General features: G+C 42.9%; 2 protein-coding genes and 1 long non-coding RNA gene across 6 annotated transcripts in view; 1 reads left to right on the forward strand and 2 right to left on the reverse strand.

Annotated features, from left to right (window-relative positions):
* LOC109532354 (disintegrin and metalloproteinase domain-containing protein 11-like) overlaps positions 1 to 11,581 on the forward strand; it is a 19,325-nt gene extending 7,744 nt beyond the window's left edge. The window contains exons 3-26 of one of the 4 annotated variants that reach the window (XM_019897243.1): positions 55 to 131; positions 475 to 541; positions 3,128 to 3,210; positions 3,364 to 3,427; positions 3,839 to 3,899; positions 4,119 to 4,300; positions 4,645 to 4,716; positions 5,294 to 5,460; positions 5,539 to 5,623; positions 5,986 to 6,076; positions 6,391 to 6,442; positions 7,134 to 7,233; positions 7,425 to 7,496; positions 7,569 to 7,661; positions 7,727 to 7,807; positions 8,044 to 8,094; positions 8,174 to 8,237; positions 8,372 to 8,477; positions 8,830 to 8,949; positions 9,027 to 9,195; positions 9,264 to 9,375; positions 9,888 to 9,978; positions 11,165 to 11,182; positions 11,249 to 11,384. In XM_019897243.1, the coding sequence (XP_019752802.1) occupies positions 55 to 131; positions 475 to 541; positions 3,128 to 3,210; positions 3,364 to 3,427; positions 3,839 to 3,899; positions 4,119 to 4,300; positions 4,645 to 4,716; positions 5,294 to 5,460; positions 5,539 to 5,623; positions 5,986 to 6,076; positions 6,391 to 6,442; positions 7,134 to 7,233; positions 7,425 to 7,496; positions 7,569 to 7,661; positions 7,727 to 7,807; positions 8,044 to 8,094; positions 8,174 to 8,237; positions 8,372 to 8,477; positions 8,830 to 8,949; positions 9,027 to 9,195; positions 9,264 to 9,375; positions 9,888 to 9,978; positions 11,165 to 11,182; positions 11,249 to 11,264 (2,094 nt within the window). In that variant the 3' untranslated portion in view covers positions 11,265 to 11,384. Of the gene's footprint in view, positions 1 to 54; positions 132 to 474; positions 542 to 3,127; positions 3,211 to 3,363; positions 3,428 to 3,838; positions 3,900 to 4,118; positions 4,301 to 4,644; positions 4,717 to 5,293; positions 5,461 to 5,538; positions 5,624 to 5,985; positions 6,077 to 6,390; positions 6,443 to 7,133; positions 7,234 to 7,424; positions 7,497 to 7,568; positions 7,662 to 7,726; positions 7,808 to 8,043; positions 8,095 to 8,173; positions 8,238 to 8,371; positions 8,478 to 8,829; positions 8,950 to 9,026; positions 9,196 to 9,263; positions 9,376 to 9,887; positions 9,979 to 11,164; positions 11,183 to 11,248 lie in introns of all 4 variants that reach the window. The other 3 variants (XM_019897230.1, XM_019897252.1, XM_019897236.1) reach the window with 3 other exon arrangements.
* On the reverse strand, positions 3,989 to 15,637 carry LOC109532419 (uncharacterized). The gene is made up of 3 exons (XR_002171380.1): positions 15,403 to 15,637; positions 6,582 to 6,584; positions 3,989 to 4,002 (listed from the first exon to the last, which is right to left on the reverse strand). It is a non-coding gene; the product is annotated as an uncharacterized LOC109532419 (long non-coding RNA).
* Positions 15,638 to 15,657: 20 nt separating this feature from the next.
* On the reverse strand, positions 15,658 to 20,541 carry p3h4 (prolyl 3-hydroxylase family member 4 (inactive)). Its single transcript, XM_019897276.1, has 7 exons — positions 19,793 to 20,541; positions 18,922 to 19,071; positions 18,657 to 18,828; positions 17,091 to 17,219; positions 16,865 to 17,010; positions 16,259 to 16,342; positions 15,658 to 15,950 (listed from the first exon to the last, which is right to left on the reverse strand). Exons 1-7 carry the CDS (start codon positions 20,237 to 20,239, stop codon positions 15,798 to 15,800), a joined length of 1,281 nt encoding a protein of 426 aa, XP_019752835.1. The 5' UTR covers positions 20,240 to 20,541; the 3' UTR covers positions 15,658 to 15,797.
* Between the last annotated feature and the right edge of the window lie 704 nt (positions 20,542 to 21,245).

Below are 21,245 nucleotides of genomic sequence, written 5' to 3' on the forward strand. Positions count from 1 at the left end.
CTCGGCATTGTTTGATTTCTCTTTCTTTTTTTTTTCTTCATGTTCTTTTTCCAGGTCGTTCACGTGGCGCAGAGCTGTTTCCAGGTGGAAGCCTTCGGACGTACATTCACGTTGGACCTGGAACTCAACCAGTTAGTACTGCCCGCTCAAGCTTGTTTGTTCGGACATGTCAATGCGTTAATCGCTGCAGATGTTTCACATTAGTGTTCGAACGCACACGCAGACACGCACAGAGGCCCCTCATGTGTCCTCTATTTGCAGTCACCTGCTGTCCACGTGGCGCAGAGCTGTTTCCAGGTGGAAGCCTTCGGACGTACATTCACGTTGGACCTGGAACTCAACCAGTTAGTACTGCCCGCTCAAGCTTGTTTGTTCGGACATGTCAATGCGTTAATCGCTGCAGATGTTTCACATTAGTGTTCGAACGCACACGCAGACACGCACAGAGGCCCCTCATGTGTCCTCTATTTGCAGTCACCTGCTGTCCTCGGACTACGTGGAGCGCCATTTCACGCCGGACGGCCGACCCTTGCAGTCACTGGTAAGAGTCGCAACTAGCAAATGTCAGCCACAGTTGGGGGTGCGTTGCCTTTCTCAGCAGTAGTCAGGAAGCAGGCTCACCTGTTTTCTGGGGTTGGTCACGTGACGTGTGCACATTGAGCCCGTGTGCTTTCCGACGTCAATTTCAGTCGACGGCAGGTGGCAATAAAAACTGTTGGATTTTTCATCTTAATTCGTTTTTCCACTAACGCAGTGTCACCAAAAGAGGCCAACTCAAATGAATCCAAACTACTTATTTCCACTTAAAAAAAAATAAATAAAAAGGCTGATTCATGAGGCGACATGATGCCACAAGGTTCTTGCAAAGTGCGAAAAAATATTAAATTGACCATATTTGAGGCATCCACCTGACAACAATGACATTTTTTTTTTCTGTCCAATGAAAAGCACAAAAATGTAGCTGTTGTTTCATGGATTAAAAAAAAAACACAAGCGTCACAAAATATGCCTGCTTTTCATTGGTCAACCACAGTGTGTAGGAATGAAATCTGAGCAATCTGATTGGACAGTTGGTCAGTCCTTCACTCTACGTTAGAATTTTTTTTTTTTTTTTTTTAATTACATCTGTGCAGGGGTATCTAATAAAATGGCCGCACAGTCTATTTTAGGCTCCACGTTTGCTTTGAGGATATTTTTATGCCTCGTCGATGGTTATTAATTGTCACGATGTGTCCTAGTTTTGGATCACACTTCAAAAGTCGTCTGCCGCGCAACCATTTTGTACCTTTGAATGTTACATTCGGACTCATACTAGAAAAGCAAAAAAGCACCTGCTCTGAGACATCATCTTGTGGAAATAACAATAAAATGATGTCCATGGAGGATTGAACATACTTTTGTACTAGCCAGAAGGCATGCTAATGTTGCGCTCCGCCGCCCAACGAGTCACCCAACCGCTCCGTCCTCCTGACCAATGGCGAGTCTGTCTCCATGGCAACGAGTTAGCTCAGCGGCGTCATTAAGTTCTTGGCAGCAGAGAGAATGAGGGATGCGGGGAAGAGGAGGGAAAACGGCAGGCAAAAAAAAAAAAAAAAAAGTTCCCGGGGGGTGGGGGGGCGGGGGGGGGGCCAGAAGGCATGCTAATGTTGCGCTCCGCCGCCCAACGAGTCACCCAACCGCTCCGTCCTCCTGACCAATGGCGAGTCTGTCTCCATGGCAACGAGTTAGCTCAGCGGCGTCATTAAGTTCTTGGCAGCAGAGAGAATGAGGGATGCGGGGAAGAGGAGGGAAAACGGCAGGCAAAAAAAAAAAAAAAACGTTCCCGTGTGCTGTGAGTGGCTGGAGGAGGCAAGTAAGGATGGAGGGAGATGGAGTCCTGCGTGGAGGCCAGATTGTGGCGCCGCTTGACTGAGGCATCACGTGACAATGCGGGACGTGGGAGGCGTGATCCATTTGGGGGACGTGCGTCACCGAATTGGGCCTTTCCGTTTGAAATAGCACACCTCCATTCGAGGAGCACGGCGATGGCCTCGTTCATCTCAGATGAATTGCTCCAAAGTAATCCGAACTTGAATGGAAACAGTTTGCTTGATTAAAAAAGATGCTGCCGCTTGCACATCCCAAACCTTTTTAACTTTATTAGATTGTTTTTCGTTTCAACTGTTACCAGACAAACCTATGAATGATTCAAATAAGAGGTGCAGCGATTGACCGTTCAACAACTAATCGATGATCAAATTAATCAATGCTTAATTTTGTTGAAAATAGTCTAAATCTGAGCCTCTCAACAGTAAACATTCTCAGATTTCTGTCGTCCTCATCTTATATGTATCTTCAATTACTGAATTGAATTTAAATTTTTAATACATTCTTTCTAAGTGACATTTTATTATATCGATTTTAGTAATCCGTTTCTGAAATACTTTATGTATCTCAATGTTTTTGCACTTTTGTATTGTCCTTTTAGTGTATTATTTATTATTTCATTTAAAAAGTTTTTATGGGGCATCATTTTTTTTCAAAGGCTTTTATTTTGTTTTATGGGGGGGTTTTCTGTTTTTGGGGGGGGGTTATGATTTTGGGGAATATTTTGTTTGTTTTTTAAAATATATTTTTCCTGTTTTCAGAATAAATTTAGTTTCTGTTTTTCTGATTTCTTGTTTTTTTTTTTTTTATGGTGGGCGGTGATGACAGAACTAAAAATCATTCACAAAAAAAAAACCCCAACAAAAAAAATTAATAAAACAGAAACAAAATGTTTTTTTTTTCCAAGGTGGATGCAATATGCTTCCGTAGTTTTCCACTCGACCTAAAAAACAAAATTATTTATGTGTTACACTTGGTGAACACTTTTTGAACACAAGCAAGACAAATGGTGACACGCTTGTATTTAAGTACCAAATGACTTCCTGTGTTGATTTATTGAAGAGCTCCTTCCAGGAAGGCTCGACTTCCACCTCACTCGTCATTCAGAGATGAGTACGGGACACAAGTAGGTCACAAACACTTCTGCCGTGGGAGTTTATTATTATTTTTTTTTAACCTCACGACAAGCTTGCAGTGTGTGCGTGTCTTTGTGTGTGTAACACAGGTTCCGGGAAACCTTCATGTTTGTGTGTGTCCGCAGGGAGGGGAGCACTGCTACTACCAGGGAAGGTTACGAGGTGTGCCGGAATCCTGGGCAGCCCTCTCCACCTGCCACGGCCTGTGGTATGCTCCCCCTCCCCCACCATTTCCACTTTGACCTTTTATACACTTTATAACATATTTATGTTGTGTGTGTGTGTGTGTGTGTGTGTGTGTGTGTGTGTGTGTGTGCGTGCGCGCGCGCGCCCCCCCCCCTTTTTTTTCTCCAATTCAAAGTGGGATGTTTTCCGATGGCCTCTTCTCATATGGGATTGAGCCTGTTCACACTGACAACAATGAGGTAAATAGTATGCAAAAGTCAGGCTCACAACGTGGGCCAAAAGTAGGAAGTGGAGTCTTGAGATACGAGCAACCTTTTCTCAATACCTTCATTCCCGCTGACCCCATTTTAATTTACATACTTCCTTTGCTTCAAATGATTTTCCATCTTCCTTTCTTCAAAACAGTCCAATCCTATGATATTTTTTTGTTTTCGACAAAATTATTTGCTAATTCCCCGCCCTTTCCCTGAAGACAGCTGCACTACAGCGCACCCGTGATCCTTGTGAGGATAAGCGTTTCCGATAATGCACAGATGGATGTATTATTCATGATGCCTTAAATAAATAAATGAAAAGAGGCCAGCCCTTTTATATGCATTTGTTTGGGGGAGGGGGGGCACCTAATGCAATCTCATTGTATTCTGTTGTAGGAAAATGGTGCCCACCTGATCCAGAGGATGTCCGATTTCAGGCTCTCCCCACAATGCACAGGTAGGCAAGATCATTTATAGTTCGCTTGATTTGACAACGTCCAAAATAGTTCTTTGTGTTGTCTTTTACTGTATCATTGCCTTTTTTTTTCCCTTCCTTGTCACTTGGCACCATGACTGCATATGTAAAACCTCCTTGCGAATAATGCAGAGAAGGTGATAATTACTTTCCTAATGACTTTGATAATGAACTGCAATGTGTGCGTGTGCGCGCGCCAAGATTGCACAGAGGACAACGAGTGGGATGGCAGAGGAGGTGGTGAAGACCAAAGGGGGGCACCGAAGCAACAGCAGGAGGCGTCGGGGGTGGTGTTAAGGCGATCCAAGAGGTTTGCACGCAGACCTTCCGTGCAGACCGAGACCAAATATATCGAGTTGATGGTGGTCAACGACAACGACTTGGTGAGCGTTCTTAGTTTGCGGATGTGTTTGTTTGCTGAGTATTCTGACAGGGAGGGTTGATTTTAAACACAAAATCACATACCGTTCTATCTATATGTGTCCTGGGTGCAACCAACATCTTGCCCGAAGTGCACATGCCGCCGTTAATACAATTGCTGTAGATAATGCACAAATGGAGTATCAATTACAAATCCATGTCATTCATTCCAAACAGGGGTGTGGTCATCAAAATGTTTTTTTTTTTTTTCCTGGAGCTATCTCTTTTATACATACACTTGTGCACTCATGTTTGTGTATGTGTGCATGATATTCCATCCATCTGTGCATAATTTGTCTCATCACAGTTTGTACAGCTGCGACGCTCCGGCAGCCACACGAAAAACTTGGCCAAAGCGGTGGTCAACATGGCGGATGCGGTACGTTGCCTTGCAGACACACACACACGCACAAAAACATGCTAGGGGCCTGACTGACTAAAATTCCATATAGTGGGTGCAAAATTGTGTTCACTCATGCGAACAGAGTTTGTGCAGTTTGCAACAGTACACTTGAAAAGCTGATCCAAAATGACCCACATGCACTTAAATGCAGAGTTGAAAGGAGTGAGGTCGTTCCAATTCAGCCCTTTAGATCACTCATAGACTCCCAAATGACATTGCTGAATAGACGTTACACCCTGATCGTTTTTGCTTCTGGCGTTTCAAAAATGCTTATACGAGTGAAAGACGACATCAGACACTGCGTTTGTACCTGACTCTGACATGATATTTCAAAGCATAAAAATCATCCATCGAAATGTATCTGAGATTTGATCAATCACATGACATGTGCTAAATTAATCTATTTGTATCTATGTTTCCAACAACCCACAAAATAAACTGCGTGGCAGTTTTGCTCGTTTTTCAGACACAGTTTCAAGTCAAGTTTAGGGAATAAGGCCTTTGCCGTTCATAATCAAAGGGTTTTTTTTTGGGGGGGTGGGGGACACTGCAGCTCTACAAGGAGCAGCTTAACACAAGGATTGTGCTGGTCGCCATGGAGACGTGGACCCCAAAGAACATGGTGCCGGTAGTGGAGGACCCTATGACCACGCTGCAGAACTTTATGAAGTACAGGCGGGACAATATCCGCGAGCAGAGCGACGTTGTCCAACTTTTCTCGTGAGTAGATTGTCTTTGAATGTGGCGCAGGTGCCGCCGCCACCACACTCTTACAGTGTTTCTCCTGTTCGATTCCAGAGGACGCACATTTCAGAGTGGCCGCAGCGGGATGGCATACACGGGAGGAGTGTGCTCGCCGACGAGGGGAGGGGGCATCAATGAGGTGAGGGAACTTTGTTTATATATACAATATATCTCTAATACTTCTTACATTGTGATTTTTGTCCACACTTATCAGTCGATAAAAGGAAAAGATGCTTTTACTTTGCATCATACTGCATCATGCGGTGTTTTTAAGAATTCAGTGGATACAAGGATCCAAAGCTCACTAATAACCGTGTTGCTGAGCATTATTATCTTCATAATGGATTTTATTACACAGATGTTTGATTGGATATCCTGCTGTTGTACCGAATCAAGAAGCCAGTGTGTGTGCACAGCCTGCGGAAGGCCATTAATACTTATGTATTGAATTAAAAAAAAAAAAAAGTGATAAGTCTATTTTAATTTTTTTCATTGCTCCAGTTTGGGACTGTCGGCACCATGGCCATCACTTTGTGCCAGAGCCTGGGCCAGAACATTGGGATGAGGTGGAACAATGCACGTAACTCTGCAGGTATGATGTGATGCACCACGGGATGCTGAGACAGTAAAATACACGAGTCTTTTTTTTTTTTCTTGAACGTCCCTGCACAAGCATTTTCCTAATTTCACTCTCGGTGCTTTATCACCTACATTTGGAACATTGCTACCACTGAACATTGCATTTGTTGATTAATGCTGAAAGTCCGTTGGTGTCGTTAATCAATGACGCCAATGGAGCTGAGTGAGTTGGAACACCTCGTCCTGCTGCAACACTTCTTCGGAATGCGGAGTTCTCTGTGTTTTCATCCTAAAATCCTGAACTCGTCTTGCTTTTTTGTTCCACAGGAGACTGCAGGTGCCCTGACACCTGGCTGGGTTGTATTATGGAGGACACTGGGTAGGATTTCAAGAGTGAAATGGTTTTTGCCACATTTTTTTTTTGCTTCCGTTCATTGAAGAATGTGCTGCTGCTTGTGGTGTGGGTGCCTTGCCACTTGGGGGCATTATAATACAGCCATATAGACACCAACACACACATTCTCAGTATGCTGCAGTAATGTTCATCATTCTATGCAGAGGATAAAGAATTTGTACCTGTTAGTGTTGTATTATCTGTTATAACACTGCGGCACTGAAGCTATTCATTAGCTTGTCTTTGGTGTTTGCACAAGTCGCCCATTTTGTTTTGAGCCAGTCGTTTGGGGTATATTCTGATCCTTTTTTGCCTTTTTCGTAAATTACTTTCTTCATACTTGTGGTTGGCTAGAATGCCCTTGTTGGTTTACAGTGCCACTTGTTGCCACCTTTTTAATGCATGAACAAAAGAAACAAAGTGTACAAGCAGGTTGTACAGGGCAGAAAATTTCACTTGGTGAATCAAAACAGGAATTTGGTATATTTGCACCAGATGGCACGATACACAGTTTGATGAATTTCAGTAACATTTTTACTCCAGATGGTTCCATTTCTGTCACATTGTAACATAACGCCATTAACGCCCACAAGAGTGGCACCATGTTGTCTTTGCGCCGGTTCCTTTGAACAATGCTCTTGATGTTTGTGCTTTTTTGTATGTGTTTTTAACGTAGATACTATCTGCCGCGGAAGTTCTCTCGCTGCAGTGTGGATGAATACATCCAGTTCTTGCTCCAGGGAGGCGGCAGCTGCCTCTTCAATAAGCCCAACAAGGTGAGAGGGCCGACCTACCTATCTAGCTAGCTAGCTATAGCTGTGAGGGCCGATCTAGCTAGCTATCGAGCTAGCTATCTAGCTAGCTAGGTCGGCCCTCACAGCTAGCTAGCTAGATAGATACAGCTATGTGCCGGATGGGCTTTGGTTGTCTATTGCTTCAAAAGTATCTTGGTTTTCACATTTCTAAGCTGCTGGACCCTCCAGAATGCGGCAACGGCTTTGTAGAACCTGGTGAAGAGTGTGATTGTGGATCGCAGGTGGTGAGTATAAATCTACGAATGCGACACTCTTCCAAGACAGTCATGCTACATTGTGTGTGTATGTGGCTGCAGGAGTGTGCCCGCAGTGGAGGAGCCTGCTGTAAAAAATGCACACTCACGCACGACGCCATGTGCAGCAATGGACTGTGCTGCAGTGGCTGTAAGGTGTGTACGACGGGGATTTATTGGAAGCGTCAACGAACAATCGTTCCGCTGTTTTGCCGTTTCAGTACGAGCTGAGAGGCGTGGTGTGTCGAGAGGCTGTCAACGACTGTGACATCCCAGAGACTTGTACTGGAGACTCCAGCCAGGTAGTTGCTCATGTGTGTTCCAGAGAATGTTACGTTATACAATATTTAAGTAAAGATTTGTTAGGACGTCTGAGAATCTGGAATGAGGTCGTGGCAATTTTTCTTGATCATCATATACGTGTTGCCCACTTTAAAAATGTTTTTTTTTTGGGAGGGGGGGGTTTGCATCTACTGCTCCAATACTTTTAGAGTGTGTGTGGCTTGTGAGTAACACTGCTTGTGCTTCCCTCCTGCAGTGTCCTCACAATGTCCACAAGTTGGATGGCTACTCATGTGAATCTAATCAAGTAAGTGCTGCCTATGTACAAGTCCACTTCAACCGCACTTGTTTTTCGAGATACCGTGCGCTTCATTTTGTATCTTCAGGGTCGCTGTTATGCCGGACGGTGTCGCACTCGAGACGGACAGTGTAGGGGGCTCTGGGGGTTCAGTAAGTACCTACCGGTGTGTGTGTGTGTGTGTGTGTGTGTGTGTGTGTGTGTGTGTGTGTGTGTGTGCGCGCGCGCCTGTGTGTCGTGTATGATTACCGGTAATTTGCTCTTATTTTGCTTTTTATCTATCAAGACTCAGCAGACAGGTTTTGTTATGAGAAGCTCAACGCTGAGGGGACCGACAAAGGGAACTGTGGTCGGGGTCCCGGCGGCCAAGGCTGGCTTCAGTGCAACAAGCCGTGAGTGATGCCCATTTTAATGAAAGAAGAAAACCGACACATTCATCATTTTGGGGTACAAAATGGAGGTGTATCAAAAACTTTTGTAAACTATAGATACTATCAAAATACAAGTCTATCCATGTGTCTCCCTGTCTTATACTGCTATCTGGTGGCCAAGGTGGGCACACGAGAAGACAGCATTCTCTTTAATTCTATTTAATTATCTCATAACTCTGATTTTATGAAGAATAATGTTTGTTTTTTTTCTCTTGAAAATATGAATGCTGGATTGCAAATTTGCGATTCCTGATTTCCCCCCCCCCCCCTCTCCACTTTAATTACATGTACAGTATCTTTTTGTCATTTTTAGGGATGTTTTGTGCGGCTTTCTGTTCTGTGCCAACATCAGCACAAAACCAACATTTGGGGACCTTCAAGGCGAAGTGACCAGCTTCACCCTCTACCACCAGAACAAGTACCTGGACTGTCGGTGAGTTTCGCTCGAGTGAGTTCTGATCCAGCAAGTGAGCAAGAATACAGTAAACAAGCGTCGTGTTCTTATTTCAGGGGCGGCCACGCTCTGCTGGAGGATGGCTCCGACCTGGGCTACGTGGAGGACGGCACTCCCTGCGGGCCCAACATGATGTGCTTGGAGCGACGCTGCCTCCCGGTGGCGGCCTTCAACCTCAGCAGCTGCGCGGGGTCCAACATGGGACGCATCTGTTCTGACCACGGGGTACAACAACATCCAGCACGCAGAAATAGTTGATACAGATGATGATCTACCGTCTCCTGCATTTGCAGACGTGCAGCAACGAGGTGAAGTGCATCTGCGACAGAGACTACACCGGCAAGGACTGCAGCGTCTTTGATCCCATTCCCGAGCCCACTGTCCTGACGGGCCCGGAAAAGAAAGGTGAACAGCATCTCCCTATGGTTTCCTCCTGTACTCTGTCATCCTTTTCATTTCACCAACCCTCTCATTTGCATTTTCAGTGTTTTGTAAACGGTCGTCGCCATTGTAGTTACCGTTGACTATGCTGACTTGAATTTAAGGGAAGTCAAGTCCTAAATTTTGCTGACATTATGTTCGATCTGTCGCCACAAGTTGAAACACGCTATTCTGATTCATACTGCATGTGTGGAATATGAATAAATTGAGATATGTGTCAGCCATGTTTCTAGGAGGCGATGACAATTCTTCCGACACACAAACACCACCACTGAAGGTGTGCTCGACTTTAAAGTGTCTATAACAACTCCTTTCGTCCCATGATGAGTCCCCTCGCCACATTCCACCTTTTACTTCTGTCTCTCTCTTTCTCTGTCTCTCTCTCTAGTTGATGTGTTGACGCAGTGTTTTTTTTTTTAATTGTATTTAGTGGTGTTGTTTCCTCCTCCTTCACTCCGCCTCCTCCCTCTGCGCAGGTCCCAGTGGCACCAATATCATAATAGGCTCCATCGCAGGTGCTATTCTCCTGGCAGCTATAGTCCTAGGGGGGACAGGATGGGGATTTAAGTAAGAGTTCTGGCATGCATTTGTCCTTGCTGTCTGCTTCCACGCTGCTCAACAAGTTTGCCAGTGGCCTGCTCTGGGGAGGGGTATAGGCATCGTCCTGCACCTAAACACACACCTCTTAAGGTTTAGGATCATTCCAGTCTGCCAGGGACCACCGCAGCTCTCCTCACCTGTGCATGCCTCTCGCTTCTTGTCTTCGTTGATACTCTGACCTAAAAAGACCGCTTGCCTTGAACAAAAAGAAAATCTGAAACACGCTTGAAGGAATCCTTTTAGGGCCAGAGGCAAGTGTGTGTCGTCTGTGCACAAATGCATGAGGTGTCCAGCAGGGTGGGAGTTTTTCGAGTGTACTTGCAGCCCTGCATGTCTTGTCAGAACTGATCAAAGCAGTGGAACCTCTAAAGTCAAACACAAGCTGCTCAACTTCTGATGTGCTCCCATTAGGTAACTATTTTTGTCATGAAAATAATGGAAATAATCAGTTTTGGGGTAATTATTATTATCCACACCATCTAATATCCGTATTCATTGGTAGTCATTATTCAAACATGATCATCAATGTTATCATTCTTATACAGAGATACTATGCATATCAATAGGTTTTTTTTACACAGCATCAGTGTTTCGTTATATAAAATATGAGATTTCATCTTGCCCTAATTGTATACGATGGCAGTATTTATACCTGTAATTGTTTGCTGTTTACCAGAGACCAACAAGCAACACCATAGCGTCTTCTGTTTCTTTTCTTCGTGTCTAGATTATAGCTAGCTAGCTCGATAGATAGACTAGCTAGCCGGCTATCTATCTCGCTGGCTATCCATCAACTTTATCTATTTTGGCCATCTACAGTACTGTATCAAGCTATTTTGTACACCTCGAAGACCGTATCCTTAAGTATCCAAAAGAAACAACAACAAAAAAAGCCAAATGTGCTTCATTTGTTTGTGCTTGTTCAACTAAAATTTTGTGTGACTTTAGAGGTGCATTCATCTTTTTAATTTTAGAGATTCAGCTGTAATAATCTAATGGCAGATAATGAGAATAATAGAATTGTTGCCTGTTTCTCCACCATGGAGGTGATCTGTCACTTTGTATTCTGCCTGCAGGAATGCACACATTTCCACGAGTCACTGTCATTTATGCATTTTCTCTTTTCTCCTTGTCAAACGCTTTGTGGATGCAGAAACATTCGTAGAGGAAGGTATGACTTGTCTCTTACATTTTGTCCCCTTTACCAAGAATAATAATGTTTCCATGTGTCTTTCAGGTCTGGTGGAGGATAAGATGTTCATCATTAGTCTCTGTGTCCTGCCCACTTCCTGTCTTCTTCTTTTCTCCTTGGTCGCACGGTGTCCTCGTCCACGTTGGAGGCACAAAAAAGGAACAACAACAACAAAATGTCTTCCACTCCTGTTCCTGTCTCTCCAGTCCTCCTTTCATTGTCACCCTTCGTCCTCTTTCCTTCTTTACTGTGCGATCACACCGGGGTCGGGGTCTTCCTCAAACATCAGGATTACGGAAAGCAAATCAGCCAAGATGTCTGCACTGCCTGCCTGGACCACAGACTTCTTTTAATGCCATTTTTAATAGCTCGATGTGTAAAATAAGCTAAAAATGCTGAAGAGGTTCATTCCCTGCCACAGCCTCAAGAGCTCACGCACATTTCCTCCACCTTAAGAGCCTAGACTGGATCTGGGCTTGGTTGGTTTCACATTGGGACTGGATTTAATTTGAAGTGGATTTCGACTGGTATTGCATCTGGATGAGTTGAGCCATAGATGAATAGATTTTAAATTGGATTTATTTGGACTAAATTGGGATTAAGTCTGAACTAAACCTGTGTCGATCTGGACTGGGATCAGTACTAGTACTAGAACTTGGATTAGACTGGCACCATGCTGGACCAGTTTGGACTGGAACAGGTTTGGATTTGGACTGGTGCTCACCTGTACCAAATCCGGACTAGATTTGGACTACTTCTGAACTCGGCGTGTTTTGCATAACTCCTCCTCTACAAAGAAATGGGACACCCCTGTCCAAAACAAAAATAAAAGAGCCAACGTTTTTGACATGGAGTAAAGACATTGTGGTCACTGACTGCTCACGCCAACAACAGAAGGGAGAGGGGTCATGTCACTTTGCCTCCGGTAGATTTGGACTACTTCTGAACTAGGCATGTTTTGCATAACCCCTCTTCAACAAAGAAATGGGACACCCCTGTCCAAAACAAAAATAAAAGAGCCAACGTTTTTGACATGGAGTAAAGACATTGTGGTCACTGACTGCTCACGCCAACAACAGAAGGGAGAGGGGTCATGTCACTTTGCCTCCACTGGAAAAACAAAACAAAAAAACACTGATGAAAATTTTAAGTGTTTTTGAAACCTTGACTTAAAAAAAAACAAACAAAACAAAAAACCGATGTACATTGAAATCAACAATCATCCCCCAACGTTTTTGACATGGAGAAAAGACATTGTGGTCACTGACTGCTCATGCTAACAACAGAAGGGAGAGGGGTCATGTCACTTTGCCTCCACTGGAAAAACAAAACAAAAAAACACTGATGAAAATTTTAAGTGTTTTTGAAACCTTGACTTAAAAAAAAACAAACAAAACAAAAAACCGATGTACATTGAAATCAACAATCATCCCATGCCTAGTCTGAACCGGATCTGGATTAGATCCAGATTTACCCTGGAGCCTAGCTGGATCAGAATCTGATCAGGACAAGATCTGGAGCATATCTGGAACAACACTGATGGAAATTTTAAGTGTTTTTGAAACCTTGACTTAAAACAAACAAACAAAACAAAAAAACCGATGTACATTGAAATCAACAATCATCCCATGCCTAGTCTGAACCGTATCTGGATTAGATCCAGATGTATCCTCGAACCTAGCTGGATCTGAGTCTGATCAGGACAAGATCTGGAGCATATCTGGAACATAGGTGCAGCCTTACCATCACAGTGAAAAATCCAAGCATGTTTTCCAAAGAAGACCTTGAGGAGGGACAAACCGTTTATATCCCAACTGCCAACCGACGGGTCCAAGTGGACTCGTTTCAGTAATACTGAAGGATTGTGGAAGCTTTTTTTTAAAAATTTGGAATCACTTGACAGGACCAGCGCTTATCTCGTTGCTAATGCCGGACTGTGCATTTCACTGACTCTTGACTGTGCTCACCACCTTTTTACTCTTTGGACATTTCAACCAAATGCTTACTGTATTTTTATTGGGTCCGAGTGGACTCGTTTCAGTAATAACTGAAGGATTGTGGAAACTTTTTTTAAAAAATTTGGAATCACTTGACAGGACCAGCGCTTCTCTCGTTGTTAATGCCGGACTGTGCATTTCACTGACTCTTGACTGTGCTCACCACCTTTTTACTCTTTGGACATTTCAACCAAATGCTTACTGTATTTTTATTTTTAAAGAACAGAAGAAGAATGTGTCCACGTCACTCCGAAGCCCTTCAACGTTTCATAGAAATAACACGAAGCAGAATGTCACCTTACAGGACATTGGGATTTTTCTTTATTTGCACTCATGGATGAGGTATCGGGTGCATTTTGCTTCGTTAGTATTTAGCTCCCATTGTCATGTTAACAAATTAATTACGTCTGACGTTGGGGGGGCTCTTCTTCCTGATAGGAACTTGTCATTGTGACAAATTAGTAGGATTCCAAACAAAAAGTATTTCACTTCATTTAGTTTGGGGTTACTGAAATATCTTCTTTTTTTTTCAAGTTTAGTGTTAGTCTTGGTTTTTAAATCAAATGTTTACTTTGAAATCCAAGAATGCAAATTTTTTTGACATATAAGCTGTCATTTGGCTATTTTTTTGGAGAGTTTAGTGAACAAATTTTAAAAAAAAAGAGAGAGAGACTACGCTGTTAAAAGCACTCCCGATTGACGCTGTCAAACTAAACATGAAACGAATAATTAGACTTTGTTTAAAATAACCATACAATTGCCTAAAAAGGCACTGCTAGCTTAACGCCAATGCTAGTTAGCATATATGTTGTGGTGGACCACAAAAGGTTGAGCAAAAACATGTAGGCAGACAGCACAACTGTACAGTGTAGTCATATACGCTATCTTCTGCGTAAAACTACTAGTATTAGTGCCGTACTGAAGAGTTCAGAGAGGAGTTGAGATGCCATTATGAATCCTACCCAGAGGTCTTGGCAGGACACCCCACTGTCATATGATTGACTCCAACAAAGAGGCAAGGACTGCCTAGACATAATGGGATTCATAATTGCGTCTCAATTAACAGTATATGTATCAAAACTTGATATATCTCAAGGTTTGATACGGAAATTCAGTACCTACTCCTTATTTTGACAAGAATAGCCAAAGAAAAAGATGCCGGCTGAACAGGGTTGCCAAGCGTTCGCGTGGTGTCATGCGTACAACTGTTTTTTTTTTTATTTTTTTATTTTACTTGCCAGTTATGAGCTGACAATAGTATTTGACCTTTTTGTGTGATTTCCTACTAAATTTTCACCATAACGCTGCCATTTTGTGTCCCTGAATGCATCACTTCCTGCAGTGACAACGTCACAAAAATAATGAGCTGTTTATGTAAATATGTGCAAGCTATGATGAATGTTAAGATGCACTGTATGGTTGAGGGGAATGATTCCAATGGTGTTTTTTTTTTGGTTTGTTTTTTTACATCGTAGAGCCGGCTGTTATGGCCGCCCGTGTGCCGCCATGACAGTGAGTGTGCATGAATTTGCACTTTTTTTGGGTGGATTTTGAGCTTTGCACTGTGTGAGAGGCACATAGGAATTAAGAGAGCGTGTGTAATGTATTGTGCAGAGCCGCTATCAATCATCATTTGAAAAGAGGAAAAAAAAGACCATATTTTTAGACACTTTTTGAATTTAGACAAAATAAAAAAATTTAAAAAAAAGGGGGAAAAGCCCTGCGGGTAGAGAATCCTTAACAGGAAAAGAAATAAAAAGAAATTCAATTCTCTCCTCATGTTTTGTCTCGCTGCTTACAAACAGCTTACATTTTCCCTTACTCTGACATATTTTTCTAACATCATTTACCGGTAGATTATACTCATTAAAAACTAAATGTATAAAATAGTATGAAACAAATATTTTGCTCAATATCAATTTTTGAATTCATTTACTATTTTTTTAAGCTAATGTAGTACTCTAAAATATGTAAAAATGAATACTTTTTTCATGAAAAGTTTATATACTAATATAAAATAATTACCATTTTGAAAAATACGCTACACCTTTTAAAAAAATACAACAAAAAAAGATTGCATATTGTATTTAAAATAAAACGCTTGAAAAAATATGTTCTCACCATTTTTCAATGTAAAAATATTTATATAAAACAAAAGACAGAAAAAGACAATGGAGAAAAATATAACGTCCCTTATCAGACTCAAAATAAGCAATAAATTACACGGAATGAACACGAACAATGCAGATGTACGATCAAATAGAAAATCATCAAATTTTACGATTGTGACAATTATTGGTATTAAAAAAAAAATGGACATCAAGAGATACTTTTCTTCCAATTAAACAGACTAAGTAGAACAAAAAAAAATTATTACAATCAAGGCTGATGACAGCCAAAGAGCGTACATGTCAATCTTTCATCTCGATCAACATGATGAGTTTGGGACATCAAGAGATACTTTTCTTCCAATTAAACTAAGTAGAACAAAAAAAAATTATGACAATCAAGGCTGATGACAGCCAAAGAGCGTGCATGTCAATCTTTCATCTCGATCAACATGATGAGTTCCTCCTTTTCTTTTTCAGGTTCAAAGTTCACTCCGGCACCTCGCCTGTGTCCCACTTGGTCTTGGGCTCCTGCCACCACTCGGACACGAGGGTTTCCTCGTAGTCGCCGACGCCCTCGAACTCAACGTCGGGCCGTACGGAGCGCTGGGAGGCGGCCTCTGCCTCCGGATTCACCTCACCCTTCGAAAAGTCGGGAGAAGACGGTAAGCAGAAGTGTTTCTATTCTTCTGGTGCTTTCCTCTCTGTCAACGTGTCAGCCTGGAATTGTGGGCCGCCTCTGTGCGGTGATCTGAAGAGTTATGCTCGTCTTGGCGTTCAACACCTCCTGACCACATACCACACGCTGCCGCCACAAGGGAACTCGCCACTTTTTGTATATTATCCGTCACGCCACAAGCGCATCTTAAATCAGTGTGAAAGTTGACAATCTTTCTTTTTACTATATTTATTTCAGCCATTTTTGTCCATGTGCTGTATTGTATATGTACCTCGTCCTCGGTTTGCAGGTAGTTGAGAGCAAACTGCAGCATCTCGTCTTGCTTGGTTGTCTGGTTGAAGTATCTAGAAGCCTCCTGCAGAGGGAAACCAATTGATCAAATAATTCTGTCCCAAAAATTTGGTTTAGAACATTGAGATTGGAATTCTTCATTATTCAGCCAAAGCAGTAATATAAATACTCCAAATTACTACATGTATGTTTCAAAATATATCATAAAGTTGTCAGAAAACAATGATCATCATATTTGACGGACGAATAAGGACAACTGAATGGTAAACTCACAAACATTGATTAAAAAAATAAAAATACACTTCATTGTCTGCTTTTCTAATTAAGGCCGAAATATAAAATTGGTAGTAATAGAGGCCTCCTGCAGGGGGAGACAAAAAGCAAATGTCAACCAAACGTGCTTTTTTTATTTTTCCTACGGCAAGCGACAAATGTGACGTTTTCTTTACAGCTGGCTTGACCCTTAAAATAAAATGCCCCGTGCAAGCTTTTATATGATGTTGCAGCTGGCTAAAGGAGCGCCGATCACTAATTATCGCACTGACGCGCCGTTAACACGGACGCCCGAGCTTTTAAGTTGACTTACGGCCCTCGGCTGGAAGTCGGTGTCGGCTAGGCCCCACTGTTCCCGGTAGAAGCGGTAGTACTCCACGTTCTGACGCATCACCTGGTCGCTGGGGTCGAACAGCATGTAGCTGGCGGCACACGGGGCGGCGCTCTTTACGTCGTTTACTGGAGGGGAGCCAGAGAATCATCTAGTACATTTGCAGCCATGCATGACACACTCCAGAGAGAGAAAGAACGAGTCTTACGTTTATAATATGAAAACTGGAGGTAGTGGTACATGGTGGCCACAAACTTGTCCACCATGAAGCCCCCCACGCTGGGCGTCAACTGCTGCTCGCAGCCCACCTTACATCTTAGCGCCTCCAGGTACAGATCTGAACACAAACAACAGCCGATGAACAAATAGGATTGCCCTATCGTTTGCATTAAAGAACTACTGCGCATGTTTGATTCTTAATGCAGGGCCTGATCTGGCCCCCGGGCCGCCAGTTGAAGACCCCCGTCTTAATGAGTCAACGGCAAATATTTCGGCGACTGAAAATGCATCATGAAGCCAGATGACAGAGCTGAATGGAACAACTCGAATCATCATGACTTATTTTTTTAGTGGACCCCCTGCGAATAGAATCGGGCCCCACCCGTAAATCGCAAAAATCTGCAAATAATTGACACCCATTAAAATGCATTAAAATTTTTCAACTTGAATTTTTTTTCCACTTTTTGAAAAAAATGCTTTTTTAAAATTATTTTGCACTCAAAAAATTATTCAAAACATGCTGATAAACTGAGCAAATAAAAACAATATATTTTTGATATTGATTTTTTTTTTTAATCTCTGAATAGGTAATCATTTATCCCGCTTATTGAAAAAATAGAATACATACAACCTATTATTATATCTATTGATTTGTTTTGAATTAATATTCGCATTTACTTTTGTCTCCAAGGAGAACAATGTGACGACTATCGTCAGTGGTGGGGTGGCACCCCAGAGCCCTCCACTTGACCAACCGCCACAGGTTGTTTCCAAATGGGACAAATTTACAAAACATTTTTGTTCTTATGACAGGAACTTTATTCGTATGTGGTGTGTCTGCACCCACCAGCCAGCGTTGGATAGAAGTCCTTGAAGAACTACTGCGCATGTTCGACCCTTAATGCAGGGCCTGATCTGGGCCCCCGGGCCGCCAGTTGAAGACCCCCGTCTTAATGAGTCAACGGCAAATATTTCGGCGACTGAAAATGCATCATGAAGCCAGATGACAGAGCTGAATGGAACAACTCGAATCATCATGACTTATTTTTTTAGTGGACCCCCTGCGAATAGAATCGGGCCCCACCTGTAAATCGCAAAAATCTGCAAATAATTGACACCCATTAAAATGCATTAAAATTTTTCAACTTGAATTTTTTTTCCACTTTTTGAAAAAAATGCTTTTTTAAAATTATTTTGCACTCAAAAAATTATTCAAAACATGCTGATAAACTGAGCAAATAAAAACAATATATTTTTGATATTGATTTTTTTTTTTAATCTCTGAATAGGTAATCATTTATCCCGCTTATTGAAAAAATAAAATACATACAACCTATTATTATATCTATTGATTTGTTTTGAATTAATATTTGCATTTTCTTTTGTCTTCAAGGAGAGCAATGTGATGACTATTGTCAGTGGTGGGGTGGCACCCTTGAGCCCTCCACTTGACCAGCCGCCACAGGTTGTTTCCAAATGGGTCAAATTTACAAAACATTTTTGTTCTTACGACAGGAACTTCAATCGTATGTGTATGTGGTGTGTCTGCACCCACCAGCCAGCGTTGGATAGAAGTCCTTGAACTCGAGGATCTCGTACGACCCATCGCAGGCGGCCACACACGTGTCGTACGCATCAAAGTAGGAGGTGAGCGCCTGCTCCATGTGGCGAGCGCTGCCGCTGAAGTCGCCGCTGTTGTATAGCGTCACGCTCTTCACGAACACACTCTAAACACAATGGCACTTTAAGGGCTCTATTTTCACACCCGGAGAAAAGCAGACTTAGGTCTCAATCATTGGAATTGTCATATATGGTCGAACCTCGTATGGCTGCTCCTCGTGGTCGATGAGATAGGGGTCCACGTCCATCAGTGTCTTGTAGTAGTTCATGTTCTTGGTAAGCTTGGGGTCTTTCGGGGTTTTCTTCAGGTAGGTGTGGGCCGCCGACACGGCCTTCGCCAAGTTGTTCAGCTGTGGGAGAGAGTCGAAGATAAACGGTGCCGCGTTTCTGCTCCGCAGTGCCGTAACACCGACGGCGTCTGTACAGCGCATTTCGTCAGGTACACCCGTACCATTGAATGGGACCGTTTTGATTGACAGTCAGAGATACGCATTTCACACTATATCTATGATTGTAGTTTGCACTGACTGCACACTTGGCATTTCCGAATATTTTGGTCTCTTTGATCTCAAGAAGGGAACCTGCTTCGGAGACGGTGGCTGAGGGCATAACTGCGATTGGCTGGCAACTACCTCAGGCTGTCCCACGCCTACTGCCCTTAAGACAACCGCGATAGGCTCCAGCACGGCCGTGACTCGTGAGGATAAAGCGATTCAGATAATCAACGCGTGGTTTGAAAATATTTTCTTAATTAATCTACGCCAGAAACATAAAATGCAAGCAAAACAATTACACGCTCTTCTACTATATGTCAATTAACCCGTTTATTTTTGTGGCATTTTTGTTTTAATTTTTTTTTCTTTTTTTTGCTTTAAGATTTTTAAGTGGAGGTATACCTAATGTTGTGGTGGGTGGGGTTTGCCACATCAGTCCACCAGAGGAGCAGGATCACAGAGGGGGATTGTTTGAAGGAGACGTGGCACAAGCTCAACTAATTGCCCGGCAGGAGGTCACCCCGAAAGCTGACTGGAACTTTCCTATCACAACTTTAGATCCGCAATATGGTCTCACCTGGAAGTATGCGAACTGCAGGTATCGATAAGGGGTCCTTTTCTCAAAGCTGTCCAGGAGGTCTCGACGCGGATACGCGAGTTTAAACACGGGCAAGTCGGCTTTGCACTTCTTCAGGCACGCCGCCCGAAAGAGGATGTGCCGCATGACGCGGAGGTGCCCGTCGTCTCCGTCGTCCCCCCGGCTCACGGCGCTGCAGTTGCGGCCACAGAACGCCTCGCTGTCCCGCAGCAGCCGATGGAGCCTCAGGCTGTGCTCCAGGTACTTGACGCTCTCGGCCCAGTTGCGCGCCGTGTACTGCTGCATCGCGTAGTCGAACGTGGAGTCCAGTGGCATCAGCTCGCCGGCGGGGAAGCTTCGGAAGCTGTATTTCTCGTACTGGGCCCGAGCCAAGAGCAGGACCGAGGCTAGAAAAGCAAACGCCGTGACCACGCCGTGAGAGAGCATGGTCACCAGCCGTCTCTTGCTCCCGGGACGGGGTTGCGGAAAAGTGTCTGGAAACTTGTCTTTTTGACGGGCTGCACGTAGGCAGCGAGAGACGCGTCGAGCGAGAGCATGGAATGCGACGATTTCCGGGTAACGCCTTCAAAATAAAATTGAACGTCTTCACAACTACTCAAAATCCAAGCCATAATTTGTTTCAACGGGCTATTTTTTATTTTCATGTATTATGTTGAACAGCTTGGGTGCTACGAGAGTTGAAAAGAACCATAAATAGCTGTTTCATGAGCTTGTATTTTGAAGGCAGTTATTTATTTTTGGTTTTACTCGTGCTGTTCGTAGTTTGACAAAATTGTTTCACATGACGGCAATACGTTTGCAACCCCATCAACAGGAATATGACAATATCGCTAAAAATTTGAATATCTTAAAACAGTTTATACGTAGAACATTCTAGTTTAAATTACACAAAATCTGACACGCTCAGACACGTGGAGGGCGAAATTCTTTTGCAAACTTTATTGAAATGCATAGTTTAAAACTTTTTTTTTTTTTTTTTGTAAAAAGGCTGTTACCTTTTTACACAACCAAAATGTTTCCCGGATAAATCTGTCAGTTTGACAAAGCATACCTGTGATACACATTTTTTTATTCCATGAATCAAAATATAAAATAGGTGTGCAATTTTACCATAAATGCAATTATTAAAGTTTCACAATAGGATCAGAGTGGATAATGTCAATTGAATGGCATCATTTCAGCCCGTGTGTGTTCTCTTTCTACATATATTCCAACCAATCTGACAAGTTGAGGCAAGTAGATCCAGAAATTGTTTTGCAAACTTATAAATGAAAGAAAATCGAGGCAACTGGACTCCTCTTGTTTGTTGAACTTGATGGCCCCCACCCCCTCCAAAAAACACCAAAAACGCTAGCAATTACGCAATGCCACTTATTTTGCTAAATTGCACGAATCGGAATTGAAAAAGCATGCCCGGAGCACACAATAAAAT

Source organism: Hippocampus comes, unplaced genomic scaffold (genome assembly GCF_001891065.2).
Source record: "Hippocampus comes isolate QL1 unplaced genomic scaffold, H_comes_QL1_v1.1 scaffold10, whole genome shotgun sequence".
NCBI classification, from domain to species: domain Eukaryota; kingdom Metazoa; phylum Chordata; class Actinopteri; order Syngnathiformes; family Syngnathidae; genus Hippocampus; species Hippocampus comes.